This window comes from Apodemus sylvaticus, chromosome 10 (assembly GCF_947179515.1).
Source record: "Apodemus sylvaticus chromosome 10, mApoSyl1.1, whole genome shotgun sequence".
Classification (NCBI taxonomy): domain Eukaryota; kingdom Metazoa; phylum Chordata; class Mammalia; order Rodentia; family Muridae; genus Apodemus; species Apodemus sylvaticus.
The window spans coordinates 25,592,584-25,617,255 of record NC_067481.1 but is presented as its reverse complement, the minus strand read 5'-3'; the positions used below and the strand labels follow the sequence as shown (position 1 = coordinate 25,617,255).

Genomic DNA, 24,672 nt, shown 5'->3' with positions numbered 1-24,672 from the left:
TGCAGGGGCGTGGAGATCAGGAGTTCCCGTACAGCACAGCACAGCCCCGCACAGCATAGCACAGCACACCACAGCACAGCACACCACAGCATAGCACACCACACTACAGCACAGCACAGCACAGCACAGCCCCGCACAGCACAGCACAGCACACCACAGCACAGCACAGCACGGCCCCGCACAGCACAGCACAGCACAGCCCCGCACAGCACAGCACAGCACAGCACAGCATGGTGGTGCACACTTTTAATCCCAACACTTGGGAGGCAGAGCAGGCTCTGAGTTTGAGGCCAGCCTGGTCTACGGAGTGTGTTCCAGGATAGACAGAGCTAGGGGCTGAGGAATCTAGCTCAGTGCTGAATCTACCTGACATGTACAGGTCCTGGGCTCAGTCTCTAAGGCAACAACAATAACAACAACACAAAATGAAATGAAAAAGAAAGAAAGAAAGAAAGAAAGAAAGAAAGAAAGAAAGAAAGAAAGAAAGAAAGAAAGAAAGAAAGAAAGGGAAGGAAGAAAGGAAGGAAGAAGGAAGAACAGGAGAGGAGGAGAGAGATGAGAACATGGCTTAGCAGGGGAGGAGACTTGCAGCCAAGCCTGAGGAGTGAGCTCGATCCCTGGGATGCTCATGTAGAGGGAGAGAACTTATTCCTTCAAGTTGACTTTGACCTTCACTAGCATGCCACAGTACACCCACATTCCCCCATCCATTTTAAACAAACAAACGGAGAGTCCGCAGGAGAAGCAGCAGCTAGTGCAGAGGCTGTAAGAGAGAAATGCAGTCACTGGTAGGCAAAAGCTTGGTGCGGTGACAGAAGCAGCAGGGAGATGAGTTTGGAGTCAGCATGTGCCCTCAGGACCTTCTGCTTGCTTTAAGGGGCTACCCACAGGGGAGTGACTGCAGGGCTGCTGCCTGGAGGGCCAAGGGGAAGGGTGCTGGGAAAGTCCAGATGAGAAGGTCATTGAGAGGGACAGGATGGTGCCACCCAGGTGGGGACAGGTGAGACTCTAAAACAACAGGTGAGAGTTGATTTCTCATGAGCTAGATGTCAGGAGCAAGTCCCAGGTTTTGGGGCAGCTGGGCGGATTGACCGAGCTGGGAAAGAGAGCACTAGGGTGGAGAACAGGTTTTAGGGCAGACTCCTGCCTGCAGTGAGCAGGGAGCATGGGGCCCAGCCATGCTCTGCCCAAGCCAGGGGCGGGGCTTGGGGCTGCTGAGCCGGCTTGGAGCCTCTCAGCACCGGGCTGGTACCTACCACAGGCTGGAATTGTACAGTTGGGAACAGCAGGTGACTGCTTAACGCCCCGGGTATGATAGTGACCCTGTGGGAGGTGTGCAGGGTGAGGAGAGCTCAGGACACAGCCCTGAGGTCTCCTCTGCAAGGCAGGCCTCCTTCTCTGTTGCCTGTTGGGCCTGGAACTCATTGACTCTGTTGACTGTAGGGCTTTGCTGTGAAGTGATCTCTGTATAGGTGGATGGTTAGCGTCATCCTTGGCTACTGCCTGCTAGGCACGCCTCTCCCTTCCACAGCATCTCCAGACAAATGTCTCCAAATGGTAGTTCACTCTAGGTAAGAAAGAACTACAGGTTGCAGCTGGGGACATGGCTCAGTGGTTAAGAACATAGGATTCCTTTCTTTTCTTTTCTTTTTTCTTTTTTCTTTTTTCTTTTTTCTTTTTGGTTTTTCAAGACAGGGTTTCTCTGCATAGCCCTGGCTGTCCTGGAACTCACTCTGTAGACCAGGCTGGCCTCGAACTCAGAGATCTGCCTGCTTCTGCCTCCCCAGTGTTGGGATTAAAGGTGTGCATCTCTACCACCACTGGGCTAACACATGGTCCCCTGGCAGAGGACCCAGACTCAGTTCCCAGCACCCACAGGACAGTTCACAGCCATCCTTAGCTCCAGGTCCAGGGGATCTGGTGCCCTCTCCTGATTTCCACAGGTGCCAGGCACAACCGTGGCATATACACCTGCAGACAAAACATTCATGCACATAAAATAAAATGAACTACGAGTGTAGAGGGTGGATAGAAAGCAGGAAAGAAGCTTAATGGTGGCGCACGCCTGTAATCCCAGCACTCTGGGAGGCAGAGGCAGGCGGATTTCTGAGTTCGAGGCCAGCCTGGTCTACAGAGTGAGCTCTAGGACAGCCAGGGCTACACAGAGAAACCCTGTCTTGAAAAAAACAAAAACAAAAAATGAGAGAGAGAGAGAGAAAGAGAGAGAGAGAGAGAGAGAGCCAAAAACCACAAAACAAAAACAAAAAGCAACAAAGCAAAGCAAAATAAATACATTAAATACATTTTAAAAAGGGAAAGCTCCGCCTGTGCCTCGCTGTGGAGCAGGCGAGGCGAGAGCTGGAAGCAGCCTCTGGCTCCTAAGTGACCCTGAGAGGCTTCCAGGCCGGGCGCCCCTAGTGGAGTCTTGAGGGAGAGGCAGGGCACTGGGGACAGCACACTCCTCACATGAAGGCAAGGGATGGTGTGGTAAAGTGGTAAAAAGAAATCCAAGACAAAGTTTCTCAGCCAGGTGGTGGTGTCGCACACCTTTAACTCACTGAGATCAGACTGGCCTTGAACTCAGATCTACCTAACTGCCTTCTGAGTGCTGGGACCAGAGGTGTGCGCCACCACGCCCAGCGGCTTGGTGACAGTTTATGCTTCTGGGGGTCTTACCCCTTTTTGGATTCCCTTTCAGGTAAGGCCCCTGCCTCATGGTGCTGCCACTTAGAGTAGGTAGAAGTTGACATCTTGGGAATCTTAGGGGTAGGTAAGGCAGTCTGGACAAGCGGACTGAGGCCGCAGGTTGCCTATTGGAGGAGAGGTGGGATGGACTAGGGTCTGTCTCCTCTGTAGTTCATGGCCTGCTGCTTCTCAGCCTCTGGCAGACCCGTGGCAGGCATGGCTCTCACCGCTGCCCTGTTTCTCCCACTCTGTGTCTCCCTGCAGAAAGCGGGCGGCGGCCTGCGCCAGTGGAAGCGCGTCTATGCCGTCCTGCGCGCGCGCTCGCTCTCGTTGAGCAAGGAGCGGCGGGAGCCCGGGCCGGCGGCTGCGGGGGCTGCGGCGGCCGGCGCAGGTGAGGACGAGGCGGCGCCCGTCTGCATCGGCTCCTGCCTGGTGGACATCTCCTACAGCGAGACCAAGAGGAGGCACGTGTTCCGGCTGACCACCGCTGACTTCTGTGAATATCTCTTTCAGGCTGAGGACCGGGATGACATGCTGGGCTGGATCAGAGCGATCCGGGAGAACAGCAGGGCCGAGGGCGAGGTGAGGCCCTGGGCTTGTGCCCAGTGGGCCACCAGCGCAAGGCAGGGGCAGGGCAGGGCAGGGCAGGGCAAGGCAGGGCTGCCTCTCAGCTGCTGTGACCTGGGGTGGCCACTCTGAGCCTCACTCCCTCTCCTGGGAAAAGAGCTATTTAAGAATCTAGCGCGGGATTGCCCACCTGAGTTTGGGTTTGAGGACAGACTTATGTACAGACTGCAGGGCAGCTGGCATGCTCAGGGCCCAATGACCAGCAGAAACAATAACAACTGTGGTGATGACAGTAATTACTGCCATTGTTGAGACTGCCTTGGGCAAGCTCTGTCCCACTGAGGTCAGCTCCAGGCCAGCCTTAGCCTCTGGTCGGCTGGAATAGGCAATCTCCAAGGACTGGGGTGCAGCATGAGCTGTCCTGCTCAGATGCCAGCCCTGTCCTGAGTCAGAGGACAGAACCAGAAGCCTTTGGCTGCAGGTGGGCAGAGGTTAGGCCAAGTGATTTGGCAGGGGTTGGGGAGAGCTTTAGAAAAAAGGCATCCCTCCTGGGAATTGCTGATGTCCCCTCTAGGTCCCATCTGCACAGAGGTCATTTGGCACTCCCTGGCAGAGGAAGGTACAGTTTAGGGCTTGGAGGCTGACATCACCATGAGGGGCAGTGTACCTGGATAGCCCTTTCCCTGAGGACTCTGGTGGGGTCCTTTCTCTTTACGGCAGAGGGCCTGTGTCCCCTGTTCTGGAGCCTTTCTCCTGGGATACTGTAGTGGCCACCTGTGGTCATTGTCCCTCTGTACATGACAGGTCTGGAAACAGCTGCACCCCAAGATGGAGGCGGCCTCGTCCAGCCTCACTATGCTTATTGCCAAAGTGACTGGGGCTCAGAGACATTAGGTGGCTTCCCCAAAGTCACACAGCTGCCCAGGGAGGCCAGCCCTGGCCTTTGTCCATCTGGGTCTATGCTGTCCACGTGGTGGATAGAGGCAAGGCTGAGGCAGGGCCAGGGAGGAGCTCAGGTGGGGTGGGCTGTGGGCCCTGACGTAGCTCCTCCCTCCCCTCTCCCCACTGCAGGACCCCGGCTGTGCCAACCAAGCTCTGATCAGCAAGAAGCTTAATGACTATCGCAAAGTGAGGTAAGGCCTGTGCTCCCAGAGCAGCCTGTGGTGGGGAGGAGCAGCCTATAGGGCTGGGGGTTTCCAGGCAGAGATCTCTAGTCCTCGCTCAGACAAGTGAGAATTGCAGCTAGTTGAAAAGGAGGGGGCCGGGGAAGTGGCACGCTGGGCTACTCCAGATGAAGACACCCTCCTCTTCCTTTTCCCCTCTGCAGCCATAGCTCTGGGCCCAAAGCCGATTCCTCCCCTAAAGGCTCTCGGGGCCTGGGAGGCCTCAAGTCTGAATTCCTCAAGCAGACTGCAGTCCGTGGCCTCAGAACTCAGGACCAGCCCGCAGGAAGCAAGGGTAGGAGGGCTGGGTGCAGTGTGTGTGCTTGTGCTGGGCAGTGCCCCTGCCTGTGTGTGCCCAGGGTCACTGCTGTTCTCAGCCTTAAGTGTGAGCCTGTGAGGGCTCTGGAGCCTCAAGGTTTCGGCGCTGAAGACATCTGGATCCCGATTTGCTTCCAGAACATTCTTGTTGGCAGCCCTCTGGTTTCTGCTTACGTCCTTTGGGAATGAGGGGCTCGCGCTGCGGGCTGCCTGCATCTTTACACTCTGGGCTGTTAGGATCCACTTCCTGGGCCAGAGAGATTGCTCAGCCCTAAAGAGCTTCCAGAGGGCCCGAGCTGGGTTGTCAGAGCTGACAAGTGCCTGCAGCTCCAGCTTCAGGAGATCTGACACCTCTGACATCTGTTGGCATCAGCACTCATGTGCAGCACCCCAGAGTGCGCACGCGCACACATGCACACATCCACACACACACACACTTTTTTTAAATTCTTTTTTTTCTTCTTTCTTTCTTTCTTTCTTTCTTCCTTTCTTTCTTTCTTTCTTTCTTTCTTTCTTTCTTTCTTTCTTTCTTTCTTTCTTTCTTTCTTTCTTTTTTTACAGCCAAAAGAAAGCATTTCCTTTGGTCTTGCCAAAATGTGGGATGCACTCTGATCTCATAGGTTGGTCCTTGAGGCCACCAACTACCCTTATGGAGCCATGACCTTCTTCCTGGGTCACTTTGCCCCCTAAGCCTTCTCTCACCTTTCAGTCTCCCTAGTTCTTTGATGAAGTCCCTGTGTCCTCTTGTGTGGGTGTGGCGTTGAGTGTGTGGGACCCTTCTGACCTCCTTCAGCTAACCCCAGCTCTCTTTGCCATTGTTCGTCCCAGAAGACAGTGTTGCAGCTCCCAAAACCCCCTGGGGTATCAACATCATCAAGAAGAACAAGAAGGCCACCCCACGGGCATTTGGGATCCGGTTGGAGGAGTGCCAGCCTGCCTCTGAGAACCAGGTGGGTCCCCACAACGCTTGAAGCAGGCAGCACCTAGGAGGCCAAGGCAGGGGGACCAGAGCTGTGGGGAGGTGGCGGCAGCCCGAGTCCTGCAGAGGGCGCCGCTGAGCTGGGGTCTGCCCTGTGCGCACCTTCTGAGTCGGTGGCTCTTATTAGTTCTGACCTTAGACTGAGGCCGTAAGGACCTCATCCCCTTGGGCAGCCTGAGAGAGCTCTCTCTCACTAAGCCTCCTACCCCAGCCCTGTCTCTAACCCCTCTCCCATGTCTGTGCTCCCAGCGTGTCCCCCTGATCGTGGCTGCCTGCTGCCGTATCGTGGAAGCACGGGGGCTGGAATCAACTGGCATTTACCGGGTACCTGGCAACAATGCAGTGGTGTCTAGCCTGCAAGAGCAGCTCAACCGTGGGCCCAGTGACATCAACCTGCAGGATGAGGTGGGTGTGGCTCGGCTGCTGGTGGGGTCCAGGGACTACCCGGTTGCATTCTCATGTTCTACTACGTGCTTGTCCCTGGGCCAGAATGTTCAGGTGGCAGGAGAAAGCCTGCCCAGTCGGCCGGCGCCAGCGGGCATTTTCCCAAGGATGACCCGAAAAGAAATGTAACCCTGGCCTGCTGGGTACTGAGACAGAGGCAGCTGTTTTGTTTTGCTTTTTTTTTTTTTTGTTTTGTTTTGTTTTGTTCTTTTCAGAGAGGGTCCTCTGTGTAGCCCAGGCTAGCCCTTCTGCCTCTGCCTTCTAAGGGCTGGGATTGTAGATATGTGCAGCACAAGGCAGCTGGCCTCTGGTTGGGTGACAGTTTTGCATGAGCACTTAGGACAGCCGAGTTCTCGCAGCTAAACTCAAATACAAATACGGGCAGAGAGAGGGCTGGACACTTGCTGGGAATTCCACTTCCAAGAAAGCCAGCTAGTGAGTGTGTGGGGGGGGGGGGCGGGGATAGGCCTCCTGCTGCTCTCTCTGCCTCCCCTCCCTCTCCTCTCCCTCCTCCTGCCCACCCTCTCTCCTTTCTACAGTCCTTCAGCACCAGGCAAAATGGGCTGGATTCCGTGGGTAGCTAAGGTCCTGAGAGCCCTGGCCTGGTGGAAGGGCGTGTGCCTTGCTGTCAAGGTGGCCAGCCTCCAGTCAGTGCTGCAGCCTGCAGCTGCTGAGACTGCACCGAAGAGCGTGCAACACGGCTGGCAGTTTGCAAATGACTCCTGGAGTCTTAGGTTCCCAGAGGGGCTGTGAAGAGGCCACACACAGGTCGAGACCCCTGGACCGAGGGCCATCCCCCTTTGCTCTGAGTATCACCTTGGAGTTTTCCACATCCATTCATTTGCTGGGGCTCTTTGCGGACTCTTTGTCTGCTGTGGTGCATGCGGACATCGGTGGTTCTCTTTCCATCGTGTGTGTCCTGGGGCTAAACTCAGCTCGTTGGTCTTGGCGGCAAGCGCCTTTACCCGTTGAGCTATCTCTCACTAGCCCACCTTGGATTTTTGTGTAAGATTTTTATTTAACCAAAGGCGCTCTAATGAAAAGGGATTTGGGGGAAAGCCATGAATCTGGCTACTGGAGCACCACAGACCCCATGACTCCACAGTATTTTTGTCTTTGGGAGAGGAGAAAATAGATGTGACATCAAAGACAAAAGAGTGGCCCACCATCAAGCACTTGTGTATCAGAGGAGGGAGAGACTGCTGAGGGCTGGAGCAGAGGCAGCCTCCAGAGCTCCTGAGGGTGAGGGAGAGCTGGCAGGGAGTGACAGTGTTGCTTGTGATTCACAGAAGGGTTTGAGGGTTGGACAAAGGTGGACACAACTTTTTGTGTTTGGGGGCGGGGATGGTAAAGCCCAGGGTGAGGTTCCTGAAGTCTTTGACCCTCAGCCAGCAGACAGGACAGTGAGGCGCTTTTGGCAGTTCTTATACTGGGGGGAGCACCGCCAAGGGTAGGGTGTGAGGGAGAGCGAGACTGAGGCTTTGTGGAGAGCTGAGAGTGCGAGTGCGAGCACGAGCACGAGCACGAAGCGAGAGCGGAGATGAGGAAAGAAGGTGTTGGGGTCACTGAGGGTCAGGCTAACAGAGGGCCCTGGGTAAGTGGAGGCAGGGAGAGGGGAGGAAGGACAGGCAGAGACTAGAGGGAGGGCTGTTAGCTGCATGAGGAACAGGAGGCTTGAGGAGAAGCTGAAGGAGGAGTGAGTCAGATCGTGCCCCCCTGGATTTGGGGGGATGGCATAGCGCCTGTATGGGTTGACAGGCTCTGACTAAGTGTGGTCATGTGACAGCCTGGGACCAAGGGAAAAGGCAGACTGATACCAGCCCGCAAGGGCAGAAGGCAGAGCTCTTAGGAAGCTGGTGTGGGAGCAGACTCTGTCAGAGGAGACCAGAGGCCGAGCTCAGAGGGGGATGAGAGGTTCTCAGCCCTCAGGGGGGAGTGGAGAGGGCCATCTTGGAGCCACCCCCGACCCGGTCAGCGTTCAGTGAAACACATCAGCTCGCCTTAGCCAGGAAGAAGAGGGGCCAGAGTTGGGGGGGTGTATGGCTGGCCTGACCCAGGGTTGAGCAGGCTTGCCCAGTGTACTGACTGTGTTTGGTAGCAGGCATCACTTGCACAGATGACATTTTATCTTTGCTTAGGTGGGGGGGGGGGAAGTCAGTACTGTGGGTGTGCCCATGGAGAGGGTGCTGTTGGGCACCCTGGCACAGAGCTGAGGCTCTTTGTGGTGAGTCTGTGTCTCCACTGACTGCTTCCTTGCTCTCTGAGACCGGACCTCGGAACTAGATCCTGAGCCTGGTGCCTAGCTATGGCACGTGGGGTGTTGGCGCCCCCTGGTGGACAGAGAACGGTTTGTTCCTCTAGATTATTAGAGCAGATTCTCTTCCCTAGCTCAGTGGCCACTTGAGGCAAATTAATTATGTATGGAGGTGTGTGTGTGTGTGTGTTTCATTGTACTGGAGGAAGTTTAGACCCATCCCCGGCCATATCCTCCTATGCGTGTGGTGCTCCCTCAATCCAGATGGGAAAACCAAAGCAGCCCAACTGGAGATTCTGGGCAGGTAAGAGTGCTTGCCAAGCAAGCCTGATGCTGAGCCGAAGCTTCCCCAGAACCCACAGAGGACGGAGAGACCTGACTCCCACACTGTGTCCTCTCGCCTCCCCGTATGCACAGCACCCAACACACTGATAATAAGCAACCTTACTACAGAAAGAAGAAGGGCTGGCAGAAAGCTCAGGGTTAAAGTGCTCGCTGAGCAGGTCTCGGGACCTGTGCACCTGCTGGGTGGGTGGTGGCTCACCTGTAGTTCCAGTCTGCGGAAGGTGGAGACTGGATATCCAGAGGACACTGGCTAAGGACAGTAGCACAGTGGTGTGCTCTGGGTTTGATTGAGACACCCTGCCGCGTTGAATAAGGTAGAAGAGTGGTAGAGAAAGATCAGGCCTTCACAGGCACGGCTGAGGCATACACTCCCACACTCGTGCTCCCATGTATATGCACATATGAAAATGGAAGACCCACCAGGGGACAAAATCACCGTACACTTAGGTCATTTGGATCCACAGCCCTTAGAGCACAGCCTCATGGGAGATAGTGAAGGCAAGGGCAGAAGCAGCTGAAAGGTCAGAGTGTGGTACAGGTGACTCGGAGGTGGGATTCACAGGTGGCTGCTCAGGCTTTGGCAGCAAGGCAGGGTGAGGTGGAGAGTTCCCCTAGGGGACAGCATGTGGTGTGCATAGGGCCTAGCATAAGGAGGACTCAGCATGTGAGCCCTGTGCTGCGGACACTTGGGCTTTGGGTGACGTGTCTGCTCAGAGGATCATCCTTAGCTGGGGAGCGTCAGGAGGCAGGCACTGGCCTGGCACTTAGGGACACACTGGCTGTCCAGGGCGTGTGTATGTGGGGTGGCTGCCCTGGCTTCGGTCCCCCATATTTGGGTCCTCGTGTTTTTTGTGCCAGGCAGTACTGAGCCCCCTGGGCCAGCTGTAGTCAAATATGTGTTCTGGACAAGCGTGGCGGTCTGGGCACTAGGTGGCCTGGCTGGTCCTAGAGCTGGTATGGACATGGGAACGTGGGCCCTGGGATTCTGTCTGTGTCCTGACGTCTCCCTTCCTCCCTAGCGCTGGCAGGACCTCAACGTCATCAGCAGCCTGCTCAAGGCTTTCTTCCGCAAGCTGCCAGAGCCTCTCTTCACTGATGGTGAGTAGTGGGCGGACTGGGAGGGCACCTTATCCTCACCATTCCCCGACATGAACTCTCTCAATCTGGGTTGTTGGTTTTAATTTTATAAGTATTTATTTTATTTTATAAGTATTTTTATTATATTTAAAACAACAAAGATATTTGTGTATGTGAAATACGGAGCCTGTCCATCGTCCTGACTCTGTCCTCCCTTGCTGAGGGAGCATCAAGCAGTCTCTGTAGTTGAGCACAGAGCAGGAACCGTTACCAAACTCCTTCGTGGGCTGAGACACAGGGGCTCAGAGGGCTAAAGTGACTTGCTAAGGTCACTCAGCCTGTATGTGGTACAGCCACATTCCACCTCAGGCTCTGGCCAGAAACCTATCTCTAACCCATTATTATCAGTTTGAACAAGTGTGGCAGCGTATGCCTCCAATCCCAGCACTCAGGAGGCTGAGGCAGCAGGATGATGCTTTTGAGGCCAGCTTGGGCTACATAGAGAGCTATAAAACAAAAGCCTGTTTCAAAAACAAAATTACAAGTAGTGCATAGTAGCGTTTGCCTTTAGCCTCAGGACTCGGAAGGCAGAGGCAGACGGATCTCTGTGAGTTCAAGGCCAGCCTGCTCTACATAGAGAGTTCCAAGACAGCCAGGGCTATGTGGAGAGACCCTGTTTCAAAATTCAACACAAAACAAAAATCATGAACAGATAAAGAAGGCAGTTCTGCCAACCTGTTGTGTTACTTTCCTGACCTTTCTGCTGTGAGGCTGTGGGTGAGACACCCAGACCCACCCAGGGTGGAGTGACCGAGCTCAGTACTGCGCTAATGGAGGTTGACAACTGGCCCCGCGGGAGAAGAAAGTCCTGGGGTGTGAATACTCTCACTGTGACTTACTTCAAGCCACTGGCATGGTATTCCCACCACAGACAGGAAAGAGACATACATTTGTGTCTGCACAGCCAGTGTGAACAGGTCACAGCTTCACTGCAGAGAGGATACAGTCAGATCTCCAGCCTTAGGCTATCCAAACAGGTCCTCTACCGATGGGAATTTAGATTGGCTAAAACCATGCCATGCCCTGCTTAAATCTGTCCTTACAAGCCTGGACCTGTTCTGGAGGTGTTTGCTTAGGTGTGGAGCTGTAGGTGAGTCTCCTGTAAGGGCCGGTGTGGCGGCACGTGGAGGAGGCCCAGTTCACAGTCACACAAGCAAGTGTGCAAGTATGTTGTCAACAGAGCACCATTCAGTTTTGTGATACACACACACACACACACACACACACACACAGGGTTAGCTGTAGCTGTTCTGGAATTTGCTCCTTAGACTAGGCTGGCCTCAAACTCATAGATCCATGCCCTGAGTGGTAGGGTTAAAGGTGTGCACCACCACGGCCTGGTTTATTTTTATTTATTACATTGTATTTATTTTGTGGAAAGTGGGGCAGGGGTGCATGCACCGTATGTGGAGCTCTGTTGACAACATACTTGCACACTTGCTTGTGTGACTGTGAACTGGGCCTCTTCCACATGCAGCCACACCAGCCTTTATAGGAGACTCACCTACAGCTCCAACCTGCTGGTCTCAGGGACTGAACTCTGGTCCTCAGGCTTGGAAGCGGATGCTTTTGTTTGGCGTTTTTCTTTTGGTTTCTTTCATTTTGCTCGTGGGGGTGTTCTGCAGGCGTGCGTGTCTATGCTTGGTTCCTGAGCAGGTGAGAAGAGGGCACTGGCTCCCCTGGAACTGGAGTAACAGATGGTCGTGAGCCATGGGAATTGAACCCAGGTCCTCTGTAAGGGCAGCGAGTGCTTTTAACCACTGGGCCATCTCTCCAGCCCCTTATTGTTTCATTTGAGACACTAAGTTACTCAGGCTGGCTTTGAACGTTGTCCCCTATCTGCCCCGAGTATCTGGAATTCCAGGCAGGCACCACCTCACCTTGTTTGTTAATTTTCTTCTTTTCTGTCGTCTGGGCATCAGATACAGGGCCTTGCGCATTCTAGACAAGCGTCTGCTGCTGCACAGCGGCCAGCTTGGTTATCAGTGTCCGAGGCTTTTGCTGGTCAGTGGATGGGGGATGGTCTCGTCATTGCTTCAGTGTGTCGCCCTCATTTCTAGGGAGAGTAAGCCTCTTCTGTTAGTCTATTGGCGCTGTGTAGAAGTTAGGATGCCCTTCCTCCCAGACCCGTGCTCCAAGAAATAAGACTCAGACTCAAAATAGATTTACAGTCGGGCGGTGGTGGCGCACGCCTGTAATCCCAGCACTCTGGGAGGCAGAGGCAGGCGGATTTCTGAGTTTGAGGCCAGCCTGATCTACAGAGTGAGTTCCAGGACAGCAGGGGCTACACAGAGAAACCCTGTCTCAACAAAAACAAATCCAAAAAAAAAAAAAAAAAAAAAAAGAAGACGATGGAAAGCCCAAAAATAGGGGTGGTGGTGGTGGGCGGTATTGGCTGTCTTGCCGGTAAGAGAGTTGAATAAATGACGAGCTGACCGCCTGTGGTGGCCTGGCCAGGGCCTGCGTGTCCGAGTAATCTGAAACAATTCCCATTGCAACCACAGATGTCTGGTATTGAGGTTAGGCATAGTCTCTTCTTTGTCTTCCCATCCAGTCCCAATAATAGTACTAATAACAATAGTTAGCCAGACAGCTGTGGTGACACTAGCCTAGCACTTGGGAGACAGGCAAATCTCTGAGTTCAAGGCCAGCGTAGTCTCAAAGCAAGTTTCCTGGTCAGCCATGGCTACACAGACACACTATTATTTCAAGGGGAAAAAAAGTGGATTGGAGAGATGGCTCAAGGGGGTTAAGAGCACTCTTCCAAGGCCGGGCGTGGTGGTGCACGCCTGTAATCCCAGCACTCTGGGAGGCAGAGGCAGGCAGATTTCTGAGTTCGAGACCAGCCTGGTCTACAGAGTGAGCTCCAGGGCTACACAGAGAAACCCTGTCTTGATAAAACCAAATCCAAAATAGATTTACAAATACTTTGGCCCTATAGCTCAGCTCTTCTCTGACTAGATCATAACTTAGTATAAGCCACTGACTGTAATCTGCATCTGCCACGTGGCTGGTCACCTGTGCTTAGGCACCATGAGTCACTTCTTTCAGGGCAAATCTCCCGAGCCTCGCTCTATCCCAGAATCCTTTCTGCCTCCCGAATGTCCCACCTTCTACTCTACCCTTTCCTATAGGACATAGGTTTTAAATTGATGGGTGATGCATCCAAACAATACACAGGATTCTCTCTACAGCACTGTCCATTTCCTGTGTACTTCATACTATGCTGTATATTTATTGGGCCTTCTTGTTTGCTCTTGATTTGTGGGAACAGTTTTTTGTATATGATATACATTAAGCTTTTCTGATCTTTGCAGTTACTTCTACAACCCCACTCCTTCCTTTTTATTTTTTTCATAGACAAGGTCTTGCTATACTTCCCAGGCTAACTTCATACTTGAAACAATCCTCCTGCCTCAGCCTTCTGGATGTTGGGGTTACAGGTGTATACCATCACAGGCAGCTGGCATTTCCCTTTGGACTTTTAAGTTTAGAAACTGAAAGTAATGTTTAAAATTATATTACAGAATTATACTTATTTATTTATTGAGTATGGAGGGGAGGATCCTTAGCGTTCATGTGGAGGTCAGAGGTCAACCTAGAGTCAGTTCCCCTTCCAGCAGGTGGGGCTGGCATCCGGAGTGTCTTCAGTATCACTCTTCATTTTATTATCTGAGTCAGGGTCTCTCCATGAGTACCTGGGGCATGCCAGTTAGCTAGACTGAATAGCCAGCGAACTCAGAGATTGTCCCGTCTCCTCTCCCAGTCCTGGGGTGATGGCGTGCTGCCACAGCAAAGCTTTTTATATAAAGCTGTGGGTCCAGATTCCGGCCCCCATGCTGGCCGGGCCCACAGCTCACCTGCTGAGCCATCTCCCCAGCCCCGAACCATAATCTTGGCAATTCTTGTACATAGCTCATCCGGATGAACTTTGTTTTATATCTTGGGTGCTGGGGGTGGTTTATTTCTTGGGTACTGAGGACCTGACCATGTTGAGCTCCTATTTGCTGAGGTTTCCCCAGTTAACCTGATGGAGGCTGCAGGCCCAGAAAGAGTAGGGGAAAGGCTTATTACCCTCAGTTCCCTGGGACATCTTTAGGAACCTAGGGACTAGCGGGGCAGGGGAGGAGTCTGAAGGCTCCCTTTTGTCTGATCTACTGAGCCTTGGGTTCCTTAGCCTAGAGACAAGGGTAGGGGAGATGGTGACCCTTTTCAGGGACCAGCGAAAAGCTCTGGTCTTCATCCCATACGAACACCCCAGGATGCATCAATGTCTTCCCCTCCTGGCTGGGATCCTTAGCTCGCAAGAGTGGGGAAGGGGTCGCCTCCCACCACTGAGGCTCACTCCTGTGTTCCAGACAAATACAATGACTTCATCGAGGCCAATCGGATAGAAGATTCCAGAGAGAGGATGAAGACGCTGCGGAAGCTGGTGAGGGAAGGAAGCCCCCTCAGGCGGGAGGGGCAGCTGGGGGCCGTTCTCACAGAGGCTTCAAAGAGTCTCTTTCGAACAATAGCCTCAGTTTCCCCATCTATACCAAGGAAGGGCGTTGGAAGGTGGATTTTAGCTCCCTACAGTGGAATGATGAGAGCCCCTTTAGGGTATGTGGAGCCTGGATTGGCGAGCTCGCCACAACCTGATCCCTTTTGCTTCCTCCTGTGCCCTAGATCCGGGACCTCCCAGGACACTACTATGAAACACTTAAATTCCTCGTGGGCCATCTCAAGACCATTGCTGACCACTCAGAGAAAAACAAGGTGTGTGCTGCCCCCGTGGAGTCTGGGGGGTGCCTGCTGCACTGGGATGGGTGCTTCCTCTGCGTGAGTGAGGCCCTGTGAGCCCCCCTCTGCCTAATGGTTCTCTTCCTAGCACACTGGTCAGTGCAGCCACCTGCAGCTCGTCAGAGCCATTCCCTCACTGAGCCAGCTCCAGTGTCCTGAGGGCCATGGGGAGGCCAAGATCTCAGTCCTCCATGCAGGGTAGCGTTTGTCCTCTGAGCCAGTTCTAATCCCTTTATTTGGCATCTTCCTAATCCATGTCTTTGTCTTTTGGTTCTACAGTGGAGAAAAAAAGTAAATTAAAGGGTTTCTCCTTGTTCGAATCTCCAACGTGTCCCATGCTAGAATCCCCAGAGCTATTACTAACCTCTCGGGCCTGCCCTCCATGGACCTGTGAGGTAGGCAGCGATCATTGCTGCCAGGCCTGAACATGAGAGACTTTAAACATCTGGCCTGGACTGTACTCACCAAACCTCTCTGTGGCCGTGTGCCATGTTCATCCCCTACTCTAAGGACATGTCAGAGCTGGGCATGGCGGCCTCAGAGACCCGGAGAGAAGGGCACTAGAGGTCACACTCAGAGCAATGACCCTGGAATTTTACCCTCCCCCACCCAGATGGAGCCCCGAAACCTGGCTCTGGTCTTCGGGCCAACGTTGGTAAGGACATCTGAAGACAACATGACAGACATGGTGACCCACATGCCGGACCGCTACAAGATCGTAGAGACGCTGATCCAGCATGTAAGTACCCACTGGATAGTTGTATACCAGATGCTCAGGGTCAGGCTCTGCTCCTGCTGGCCTGCGTGTCTCAGGATGCTTGCAAAAGCACCCGTATCCAAAGAGTGCACTTCCGGGGCTATGTGGCTTTCAGCAGTGACAGGCTGCCACCGAGGAACAAGAGGAACAAGATTGGAAGAAGAGACAGGGAAGAGACACAGGGAAAGGACCGCGGGGCTGGAGGCTGATGCAGAGGCTCCTCAGTGTGCTGTTTAGGGGAGGTGGCCTGCAGAACTGGGCACACAGTGTGACTTGGGTATCAGAGGTCTGTTTCCCAACAGCCACAGTCCAGGTCAGGGAGCACAGGAAGTACAGGACGGGGAGCAGGGACTGAGGCCCAGCCCCCATCCTCCATCTTCCATGATGCCCTGCGGGGAGCCACTGCTTCACCTCTGACTCTGGAGGGTCTGATAAGCCCTGAATTCTGGGAGATTGCTTTTGTCTAGGAAGGACGAAGCAACCATAGTGACCAGCAGAGGGCAGTGGTGGCCTCTGTCTCCTGAAACCCTCTCAAAAGGCAATCACCTTCTTGGGCACTGTTCCTCAACATGTAGGTCGCCATTCAGGGATTGATTGCCTAAGACCGTCAGAAAACACAAATATTTGTTACAACTCACAGCGATAAGAAAATCACAGTTGCCGGGCGGTGGTGGTGCAGGCCTGTAATCCCAGAACTCTGGGAGACAGAGGCAGGCGAATTTCTGAGTTCAAGGCCAGCCTGGTCTACAGAATGAGTTCCAGGATAGCCAGGGCTATACAGAGAAACCCTGTCTCGAAAAAAACCAAATCCAAAAAACCAAAAAAAAAGGAAAAAAGAAAGAAAGAAAATTACAGTTATGAAGAAAAATAAAAGTTTACATTTGGGGTCACCTCAGTATGAGGAGCTATAGTGAAGGGTCCCAGTATTACGAAGCTTGAGGACCACTGGCTTAGGGGCTCGAGGATGATTTTTATGACTCTTCAGATTTCCCACTTACCAGTCTTGTGACAGCCATACAGTGTGGACCCAGAGGTCCCTCCTACAGAGGGAATAAGGTTAGCCTTTGGTCACAGGAAGGGGGCTGTGGTTCTCCCCTTCTCAGACACCGTGGGGAAGAAAAGCTGAGTCTTGTCATCACTCACAGAGGAGGGAAACCGGTGCTCAGAGAGGGGATGACCTGTGCAAGGTCACACACCCAAAAATGGAATCTTCGGGATTTTAACCAGGTCTGTGTACCCAGGGCTGACTTCCCAGCAGCAGCTGCTGCGCCAGGGCATCGAGGCTGCAGTGGGCTTGGGTCCTGCTGACTCTGTGGCCTACTCGTCCACTCTTTCATCTCATGTCAGGGATTTGGCTTCAGGAGGAGCATCATGCCTGTTGTCTACTAGCATGAGACTAGCCAGCTGGATGCTAAGCCTGCTGGTGACACAGGGCCTCTGTGAGGCCTGGGGAAGCTTTGTTCTCAGGCACCAGGGTCGTCAGAGGTGCCCATAAGGAGAGCCCTGGTCAAGAGGGAGGGTTTCTGGCTGTATGGTGTTTGGAGAAGTTGCTGGAAGCCGGAGCTCTCTGGCCAACATAGGAGTTCCTGGAACAGCAGCCTTTGGGAAGAAAGCAGGCCTATAGCAAGTGGGCTTTCCTGGAGGCAGCGTCTGCCCCTCAGTCAGGCAGGGGGCATGTCCATCTAGATGCAGATCCTAGCGTGTGGGTGGTGAGCACGGTGATGGCTGTGCGACTGAGTCAGCAAATGAGTGACCAGCTGAGGCTAGGCAGGCTGGGCTCTCCTGCAGGGATTCATTCCTGACAAATGGCTGAGCTGGTGAATTTCCATTCTCAGCCTTCCAGGCCTGGGGACAACTCTCCATAGTAGGCTCCATGCTCTGCAGCCCCCTTGGGCCAGACCGCCTGAGCCTGGGGATCTCCACAGAAGCAGCATAGCTCAGGCAGAGGTGGACTGTATAGACTGAAGTCAGGTCTGGACAGACAGAGACCACTGGAATTAGCGGATAACGTTAACTCCTCCTGGGTTTTCAGCTATAATGGCTTCCCACAGTAGTTCCTGTCACAAAAGGAAGCCTGCTGTCCCCAGGCTTTCAGGCTAGACTTCATGAGGTAGAGAGTGGGAAGTGTGAACGGGACTGCTTCAGAGCAAAGAGGGGGAGACCCTGGTGCTTAGTGGAAGTCACCCTGAAGCCCTTCTGTGCTCCCCAAGTCAGCTGGCACCCAGAGCCCAGGGTGGAGGATTTAATCATTTATTCGGCTCATGTGGGGCCCTTTTCCTTTTGGACTTTTCTTTCCTGTGTTAGGGATGGGGCCTGGGGCACTGGGTGTGCTGTCCCAGTGCTCTGGCACCGAGACACAGTCTTGACAGCACTCCCCTGTGTGTTGGAGGGTATTTGACACCATTGCTGCCCTCAGGTCCTTGATACCAGGCTGTCTCCTCAACTGTGACATTAGGAACTAGTCCTGTGCCAGGCAGGCAGAGCGAGTTCAAGGCCAACCAGACCCCATAGAGTCTGAGGAGAGTCTGGAGGTAGACTGAGACCCACGCCATCTCCCCCCTTCCCCACACTTCATGGCAGCTCGTAGTGACACGTGGTATGTAACATGTTCCTCAGACCGTGAGGGATGTTTAACACAGGGAAGGCCCGGGCCTGGGACGCTTTATGGGCAGAGCACGAGCAATTACTTCAGCAATTGCAATGCTGCAGTGTGTGTTTATCACTTATTTTGAGGGTCCCACTAGATAACCCTAGCCTAGAATTTTCTATGTAGACCAAGCCGACTCAAACTCAGAGATGTCCCCCTGCCTCTCCCTCTGAAGTTTTGGGTAAAGGCACGGGCCGCCACGCCCGTGTAACATATAAATTATGTATATTTTATATGTTGAGCTACAGCTTCCCCACTGTTCCTCTGTCCTCTTTGCACCCCCTTTATTTATTAGTGGTATGCACGTAGTGGGGGGCTCACGTCCCATGGTGCTGGGGATCAGAGGGCTCTCGAGTTGCTTCTCTTCCACTTTAGTGGGTCCCAGGGGTTGGACCCGGACTGCCTGGCTTGCACAGTAAGTGCCTTTACCTGCTGGGCCATCCCAGCAGCTGCCACACCCTTGCTGGTGTCCTTCCTCCATCCGAGCATCCCTTTCCCGCTCCGTGTCACGCTCATCCCTTTCCCGTTCCGTGTCTCGCTCCGTTACCCTCTCCCTTCAAGGCTCCCCATCCATTACGGTCTCTTCCTCCCTGAACATGGCCCCCTCCTATTTTCATGGATATGAGAAAACATGAAGTATTTGTCTTTCTGAATCTGGCTTAACAAAGATGTACAGTTCTTTCATTTTCTGTCTGATGCCATAGTTTTGATTCAGCTGTAAACATGGCTAGGCACATAGTTTTGTTTATAGTTTTTGAGGAATCTCCACACTGACTTCTGTAATGGCTGCACAAGGTTTATATCCCAACCAGCATGAGTAAGAGTGCCTCTTCCCTACATCCTTGCCAGCACTTGTTACTCTTCATTTTCTCTGTCTCTCTCTCTCTCTCCCCTTCCCTCCCCCAACCTGAGACTGGCCTTGAACTCCTGATCCTCTGGCCAATATTTCCTGAGTGCTGGGATTCTCAGTGTGCAGCACGTTGGCCTGCTCAGGTCCGCTCTCCTGTTCCAGGTTTAATGTTTAGTCCTAGGATCTAGTATAGCTCGAGGTCAGGCATTGTGATGCCCCTTTCAGTTTTCCTCATTTAGTGTAATATGAGCTTACTGTGTTGAGTTATGTTCCTTCTGTTCCTAGTGTGGTCTCTGCTATGGTCATGAAGGACCTTGAGGTTTCTCTGCGTCTGTTGAGGTGATCACATCACTGTCCTTGATAGATATTTACACGCTGCATTACATTTATTGATTGGCATATGTTCAGCCTTGCACACCCGGATGAAACCATCTTGGATATGGTGTGTGGTAACTGAAATGTATTCTTGAGTTTGACCTGCAAGTATTTGTTGATAATTCTTGTGTCCCTGCTAATCAGGGAGACTGGTCTGCAGTTTTGTTCTCTGTTGGACTCTTGACTCGTTTGGCATCAGGGTAGAGCTGACTTTGTAGAGTGACCTCAGTAGTGAGCTTCCCTCTCCGATAGAGGAACCGCTTCAGGGGTGCTGTGAGAGCTTCTGGAAAAGTTTGGTAGAATTTGCAGAGTTTTGGTAGGCATTTCATTACTGCTTCAGTTGGATTGGTTTTGGTTTTGTTGGTTTGGTTTGGTTATTTTTGTTTTTGTTTTTCGAGACAGGGTTTCTCTGTGTAGCCCTGGTTGTCCTGGAACTCACTCTGTAGACCTTGAACTCAGAGATCCGCCTCTGCCTCCCAAGTGCTGGGATTAAAGGCGTGCGCCACCACTGCCTGGCTGGTTTGGTTTTTTGAGACAGGGTTTTTCTGTGTAGCTCTAGTTGTCTTTGTCCTGGAACTTGCTCTGTAGAGCAGGCTCACAGAGAGCTGCCTGTTGCTGTAAACTTTGTTACTCACCGGTGGGGTCACTGCTCAGTCTCCAAGCGCCTGTGTGGTCGTTTTCACTGTTAATTTCAACTTTTATTGCATTTTGATCTGCTACGCTAGATGAAACTATTTTGCATCTTTTGTGTTAAGACTTGCTTTGTGCCTAGAACGTAGTCCATTTTAGAGGAGGCTCCAGGAGAGGAATGTGTCTACCATATCTGCTGAAACAAACACTCTGTGGCTACCAGATAAGACTATTTGATCTGTGGTGGAGTTAAAAATCTGCCTGCCTCTGCCTCTTGAGTACTGAAATTAAAGGCACCATGCCCAGCTAGATTTTTTATTTTAAGTAATGCGTATGTGTGTGTGTGTGTATGTATGTGTGTGTGTCTACATATGTATGTGTCTGTGTGTGTCTATGTCTGTGTGTGTGTCTATGTATGTGTGTGTGTGTCTATGTATGTATGTGCATGCAGCACCCATGGAGGCCGGAAGAAGGTGTGGGACCCTCTGGAGTTTGGGTGGTTGTGACCTGCCCAACATGGGTGCTGGGCAACAAACCCAAGTCCTCTGGAGAGCAGCGAGTGCCTTTAACACCGAGCTATGTCTCCAGCTCCTCTATGTTACTTTTTATTTTGGCTGCACTATGTGGATTTGAGCAGGACATTTAAGGGCTGCTGCATTGGGACTGTCCATTGTGTTTATTATGCTCCTGAGTGTGTTTTCTGTAGATGTGGAAGCAGAGGTTCATATGCGCGCGCGCACACACACACACACACACACACAAGTGTCACATTGTTTTCAGACAGGGCTCGTCTGGGACCCCCAGTGTAGACCATCTATAACCTCGGGCTTTTCCATCTGTTCCCAGTTCCTGAAAACTTACTCAGAGGCTTACTTATTTACAGAGCATCAGCTTTGGGGCTTGTTCTCTGAGAGCTCATAACTTGTATAACCCGTTCATTCTATTCTGTGTCTGCCACATGGCTGGTTAGTTACCTCTCGTAGTTTCATAGGTCCAAGTGGTGAAACTTCCCACACCTAGCCCCCAAAGTTCCTCTCTCTCTTCCAAATGTCCCACCTCTTATTTCCTGCCTTTTGCTAATAGGCCATCCATTTTTATTGACAGGTGATGCTTCTACAAAATACACAAGAGATTCTCTCTACATTAATTTTTTTAATTAATTTTGTCTGTGTTGGGGTGGGGAGGTTATGCCTGCATGCATGTCTGTGTCCTGGTGACCTCCACGGAGGTCAGAAGAGAGTGTTGAATCCCTTGAAAATGTAGCCCAGGCTGCCCTTAAACTCACTGTGTAGCCAGGATGGCACTGAACTTACATGTGTTCTAATGTCTGGTTTCTGTGGTCGGGATCAACTCAGAGCCTCGTGCATGCTAGGCAAGCACCCAACCAACTGGGCTGCACCTCAGCTCCAAGGATTTTTATTATTAATTCTTCTGCTAATGGTGGTGACTTTTGCCCTCATCCTGAATAATGAGTTCGGAGACTGCTACATGGTGGATAAGCGCTCCGCCCGCCGAGCCATGCACCCATCCTGTTTCTTTAGCTATGTGGAACATCTTTGTTTCTTCTAATTTTGTTTTGAAGTTTACCAATTACATAGGAGAATTGCTACATCAGTTTGTTTACAGCTTCTTTTTTTCTATTTTTTCTTTTTTAAAGAATGATTTATTTATTTATCTATGTGAGAACACTGTAACTGTCTTCAGACACACCAGAAGAGGGCATCAGATTGCATTACAGATGGCTGTGAGCCACGTGGTTGCTGGCATTTGAACTCAGGACCTCTAGAAGAGCAGTGAGTGCTCTTGACCTCTGAGCCATCTCTCCAGCCCCTTGTTTTCAGCTTCTGTTTGCTTGGCAGGCTGACTTCTTTCCTTTGACTGTCAGTTTGTCATAATTTTGGCTGAAGATGTGGCTCTTTATTGATGGGTTGAGGTAATTTTCATGAACGGTCATAACTGAGGGATATTTACTAATCGCTGTAATTTAGTTGCATGGATTATTGTTTGTCCTTTTCTCTCGCCTATCAGCATGGAGGGCTTTTTATTGTTTGGACCTCTGCCTGACTCTTCCTCAGGAGATGTAGCCTTTCCCGTGCTCCCCTGGTTCAGACTCCTGCAAGCCTCTTGTACAGCGCTGGCTTCAGTTCACTGTCTTAGTTTTCTGTCAGTTTCAAGCCTTAGCTCTGCTGGGCCCTGGTTAGCAGTTAGTTACAAACTTCCAGACTTGAGAGGCAGCTTCTTGCTTGGCAGGCTCTGGCCAGCTGGTGTGAGGGTTGATGTTTTTCTGATAGGTCTGCCTTCGTAAAAGTGTTTCTTTTTATTTTTACACCTTGCCAGTAATTGGTCTTGAAGAGGTTCTTCCTGCGTGTTTTGGCCTCTCTTTGGGTGGCCGTTTGTTCTGTCCTTGGCATTTTCCTGCTGTATTCAGAGTCTGTGTGTCTTTAGTTCTAACCCCGCTCCTCCTATCCTGTGATGCTCTGGTGTGTCCGGCTCTCACTCCCCCCCCCCTTTATTGTTACACTGTTGTGTTTTGCCACCTGTCCAGCTGTTAGGAAACACCTTGACTAACTGGGGTAGGGGTTGCTTGGTTGACATTTCCACACCACAGTGGTTATCAAAAGAAGTCGGGGGCAAGAACCCAGAGTCTGGAGCTGAAGCGGAAGCTGTGGAGGACTGCTGCTTAATGACCTGCTCCTCGGTCTGCTTCCCTGTTCAACCGGGACCATCAACCCAGGAGCACGGCGCTGCCCACAGTGGGCTGGGCCTCCCACATCAAGCATTAATCAGGAAAATCTCAACAGACTTGCCTACAGGCCAGTCTTATGTAGACATTTTCTCAGTTGAGAATCCCTCTGCCTTGTGTCTGTTGGGATAAACTAGCCAGCCCACGCTCCACCCCTGACACGTCTTCTCTGCTCTATCCAGTCCGCTGGCAATGCTTTCTGCTCTGTTCTTTTTACCGGATTCACTGAGTTTTTCCTTTCCAACATTTCTGGTTTTTCCCCACATCTGTCTCTTTGCTGATCTTTTCCTCTGCTTTGCTGACTCTCCTCCCCAGATCCTAGCTGGATTTTACCTGCCTGTCTGTGTCCTGTTTCAATAACTGAGTCTTTTTACTAGTAAGCTTTTGAAATCTTCATCTGGGATTTTACCATAATCTATAATAGTCCACAGAGGTCAGCAGAGAGTGTTGAATCCCTAGAAAAGGTAGCCCAGGCTGCCCTTAAACTCACTGTGTAGCCAGGATCGCACAGAGCTTACATGTGTTCTAATGTCTGGTTTCTGTGGTGTCCGTGTGGTCAGCTGCCTTTCTCAGGGTTTATGCTGGTGCTGGGCCTGTGTTGGACAAGCTCTGACTAGAGCGTCCGGTTTACTGTAGCTGCCTCCCTTCTGTGTGCTGGGGCCTCTATAGCCATCCTTAGCTCTGCTGCCTTGGGATGGGCAGATTGTTTGAGAACCCTAGGGTGGGGTTCTCAAGGATGTGTTGGGAGTCTGAGCCATCGTCATGATACAGAGATCTGTGCAGGCAGAGGACTGTCTGGAAACTTTTAAGACTTCCTAAGTGATTCTCTTCCTGCTAGAGGGATGGGGCTGTGGGTGTGAAGTAAACCCCTGGAGGTTCTGAGCTCCGTGTCCTGCAGCAGGGAGTGACCCGCCCACACACTGAAGGCTCAGGGCTTCACACTCCAAGCTTAGTCTCAGCTGATGGTGTCTGTTTCGCCGCCGAGGGAGCCTTCTGCAGACCACACTTCCACTTTTCAGAGTGTTTGTTGTTGGTTTTTGAGGACAGGCTTTCTCTGTGTAGCACTGGCTGTTCTGGAACTCACTCTGTGGACCAAACTGGCCTGTAACTCAGAGATCCACCTGCTTCTGCCTCCCAAGTGCTGGGATCAAAGGCGTGCCCACCACCGCCCGGCCACAGTCAGATTGTTAGCACCCGGCTCTGACTCACAGCCGCCTTCTGGGACTCTCACTTGGACCTCACTGACTGGAACAGCTCCATGTTCTCTGGCTTCCCAGGGTTGTGAGGTCTTCGTCTTCGTGTTTTGAGACTTTGTCTCCCACGTAGCAGCAGATTGGCCTTCAACTTGCTAAGCGAGTTCAGGATGGCCTTGACTTTCTGACGCTCTTGCCTCCTGGTTCACGCTTGTGGCCTGTTAAGCCAGTGCGCCAGCTGAGCCCACCCAGCCCAGCCCAGCCGGTTGTCTTTCGCTGGTTTTTATTTCATGTGTATTTATGTGTGTGTTCTAACTGGATGGTGTCTGTGCATGACATGTTTGCAGAGAGTGTTGAATGCCCAGGAGCTAGAGTGACAGGTGGGTGTGAGCTGCCATGTGGTTGCTGGGAATTGAACTCGGGTCCTGTGGAAGAGCAGCCAGTGCTCCATATTCATTTGCCTTGGTCACATTGTCAAGGACTTTCCTTTCTCTTTTTGCAAAGCATTGGTTTATTTAGCATTGGGTATGGTTTGGTAAATCAAGCCTGTGTCCCCGCACTCAAAAGGCTTAGGTAAAGAGGATTTCTGTGACTTTGATGCCAGCCTGGGTCACATTGAAAGATCCCGACTCAGCCACCGCCACAATACACACGGAATGTCTTCACTTTGCTCTGTATTTTTGTCCACTTGAGATGTTTTTTCTTAACTCTTGGCATTCTTGGGTTTCCCTCCTTGGCTGTATGAAAGGGCTCTCAGCTCATCTGGTCCTGCATCACTGTTCATGACAACTGGACACAAGCCC

General features: G+C 52.1%; 1 protein-coding gene across 1 annotated transcript in view; it reads left to right on the top strand.

Moving 5' to 3' along the window:
- The window catches only part of Arhgap23 (Rho GTPase activating protein 23), a 64,889-nt gene that overhangs the window by 20,912 nt on the left and 19,305 nt on the right, over positions 1–24,672 (top strand). Inside the window, 9 exon segments of the mRNA XM_052197481.1 lie at positions 2,950–3,267; positions 4,324–4,385; positions 4,580–4,710; positions 5,562–5,683; positions 5,962–6,117; positions 9,775–9,853; positions 14,251–14,324; positions 14,561–14,650; positions 15,288–15,413. Of these exon segments, the coding sequence (XP_052053441.1) occupies positions 2,950–3,267; positions 4,324–4,385; positions 4,580–4,710; positions 5,562–5,683; positions 5,962–6,117; positions 9,775–9,853; positions 14,251–14,324; positions 14,561–14,650; positions 15,288–15,413 (1,158 nt within the window).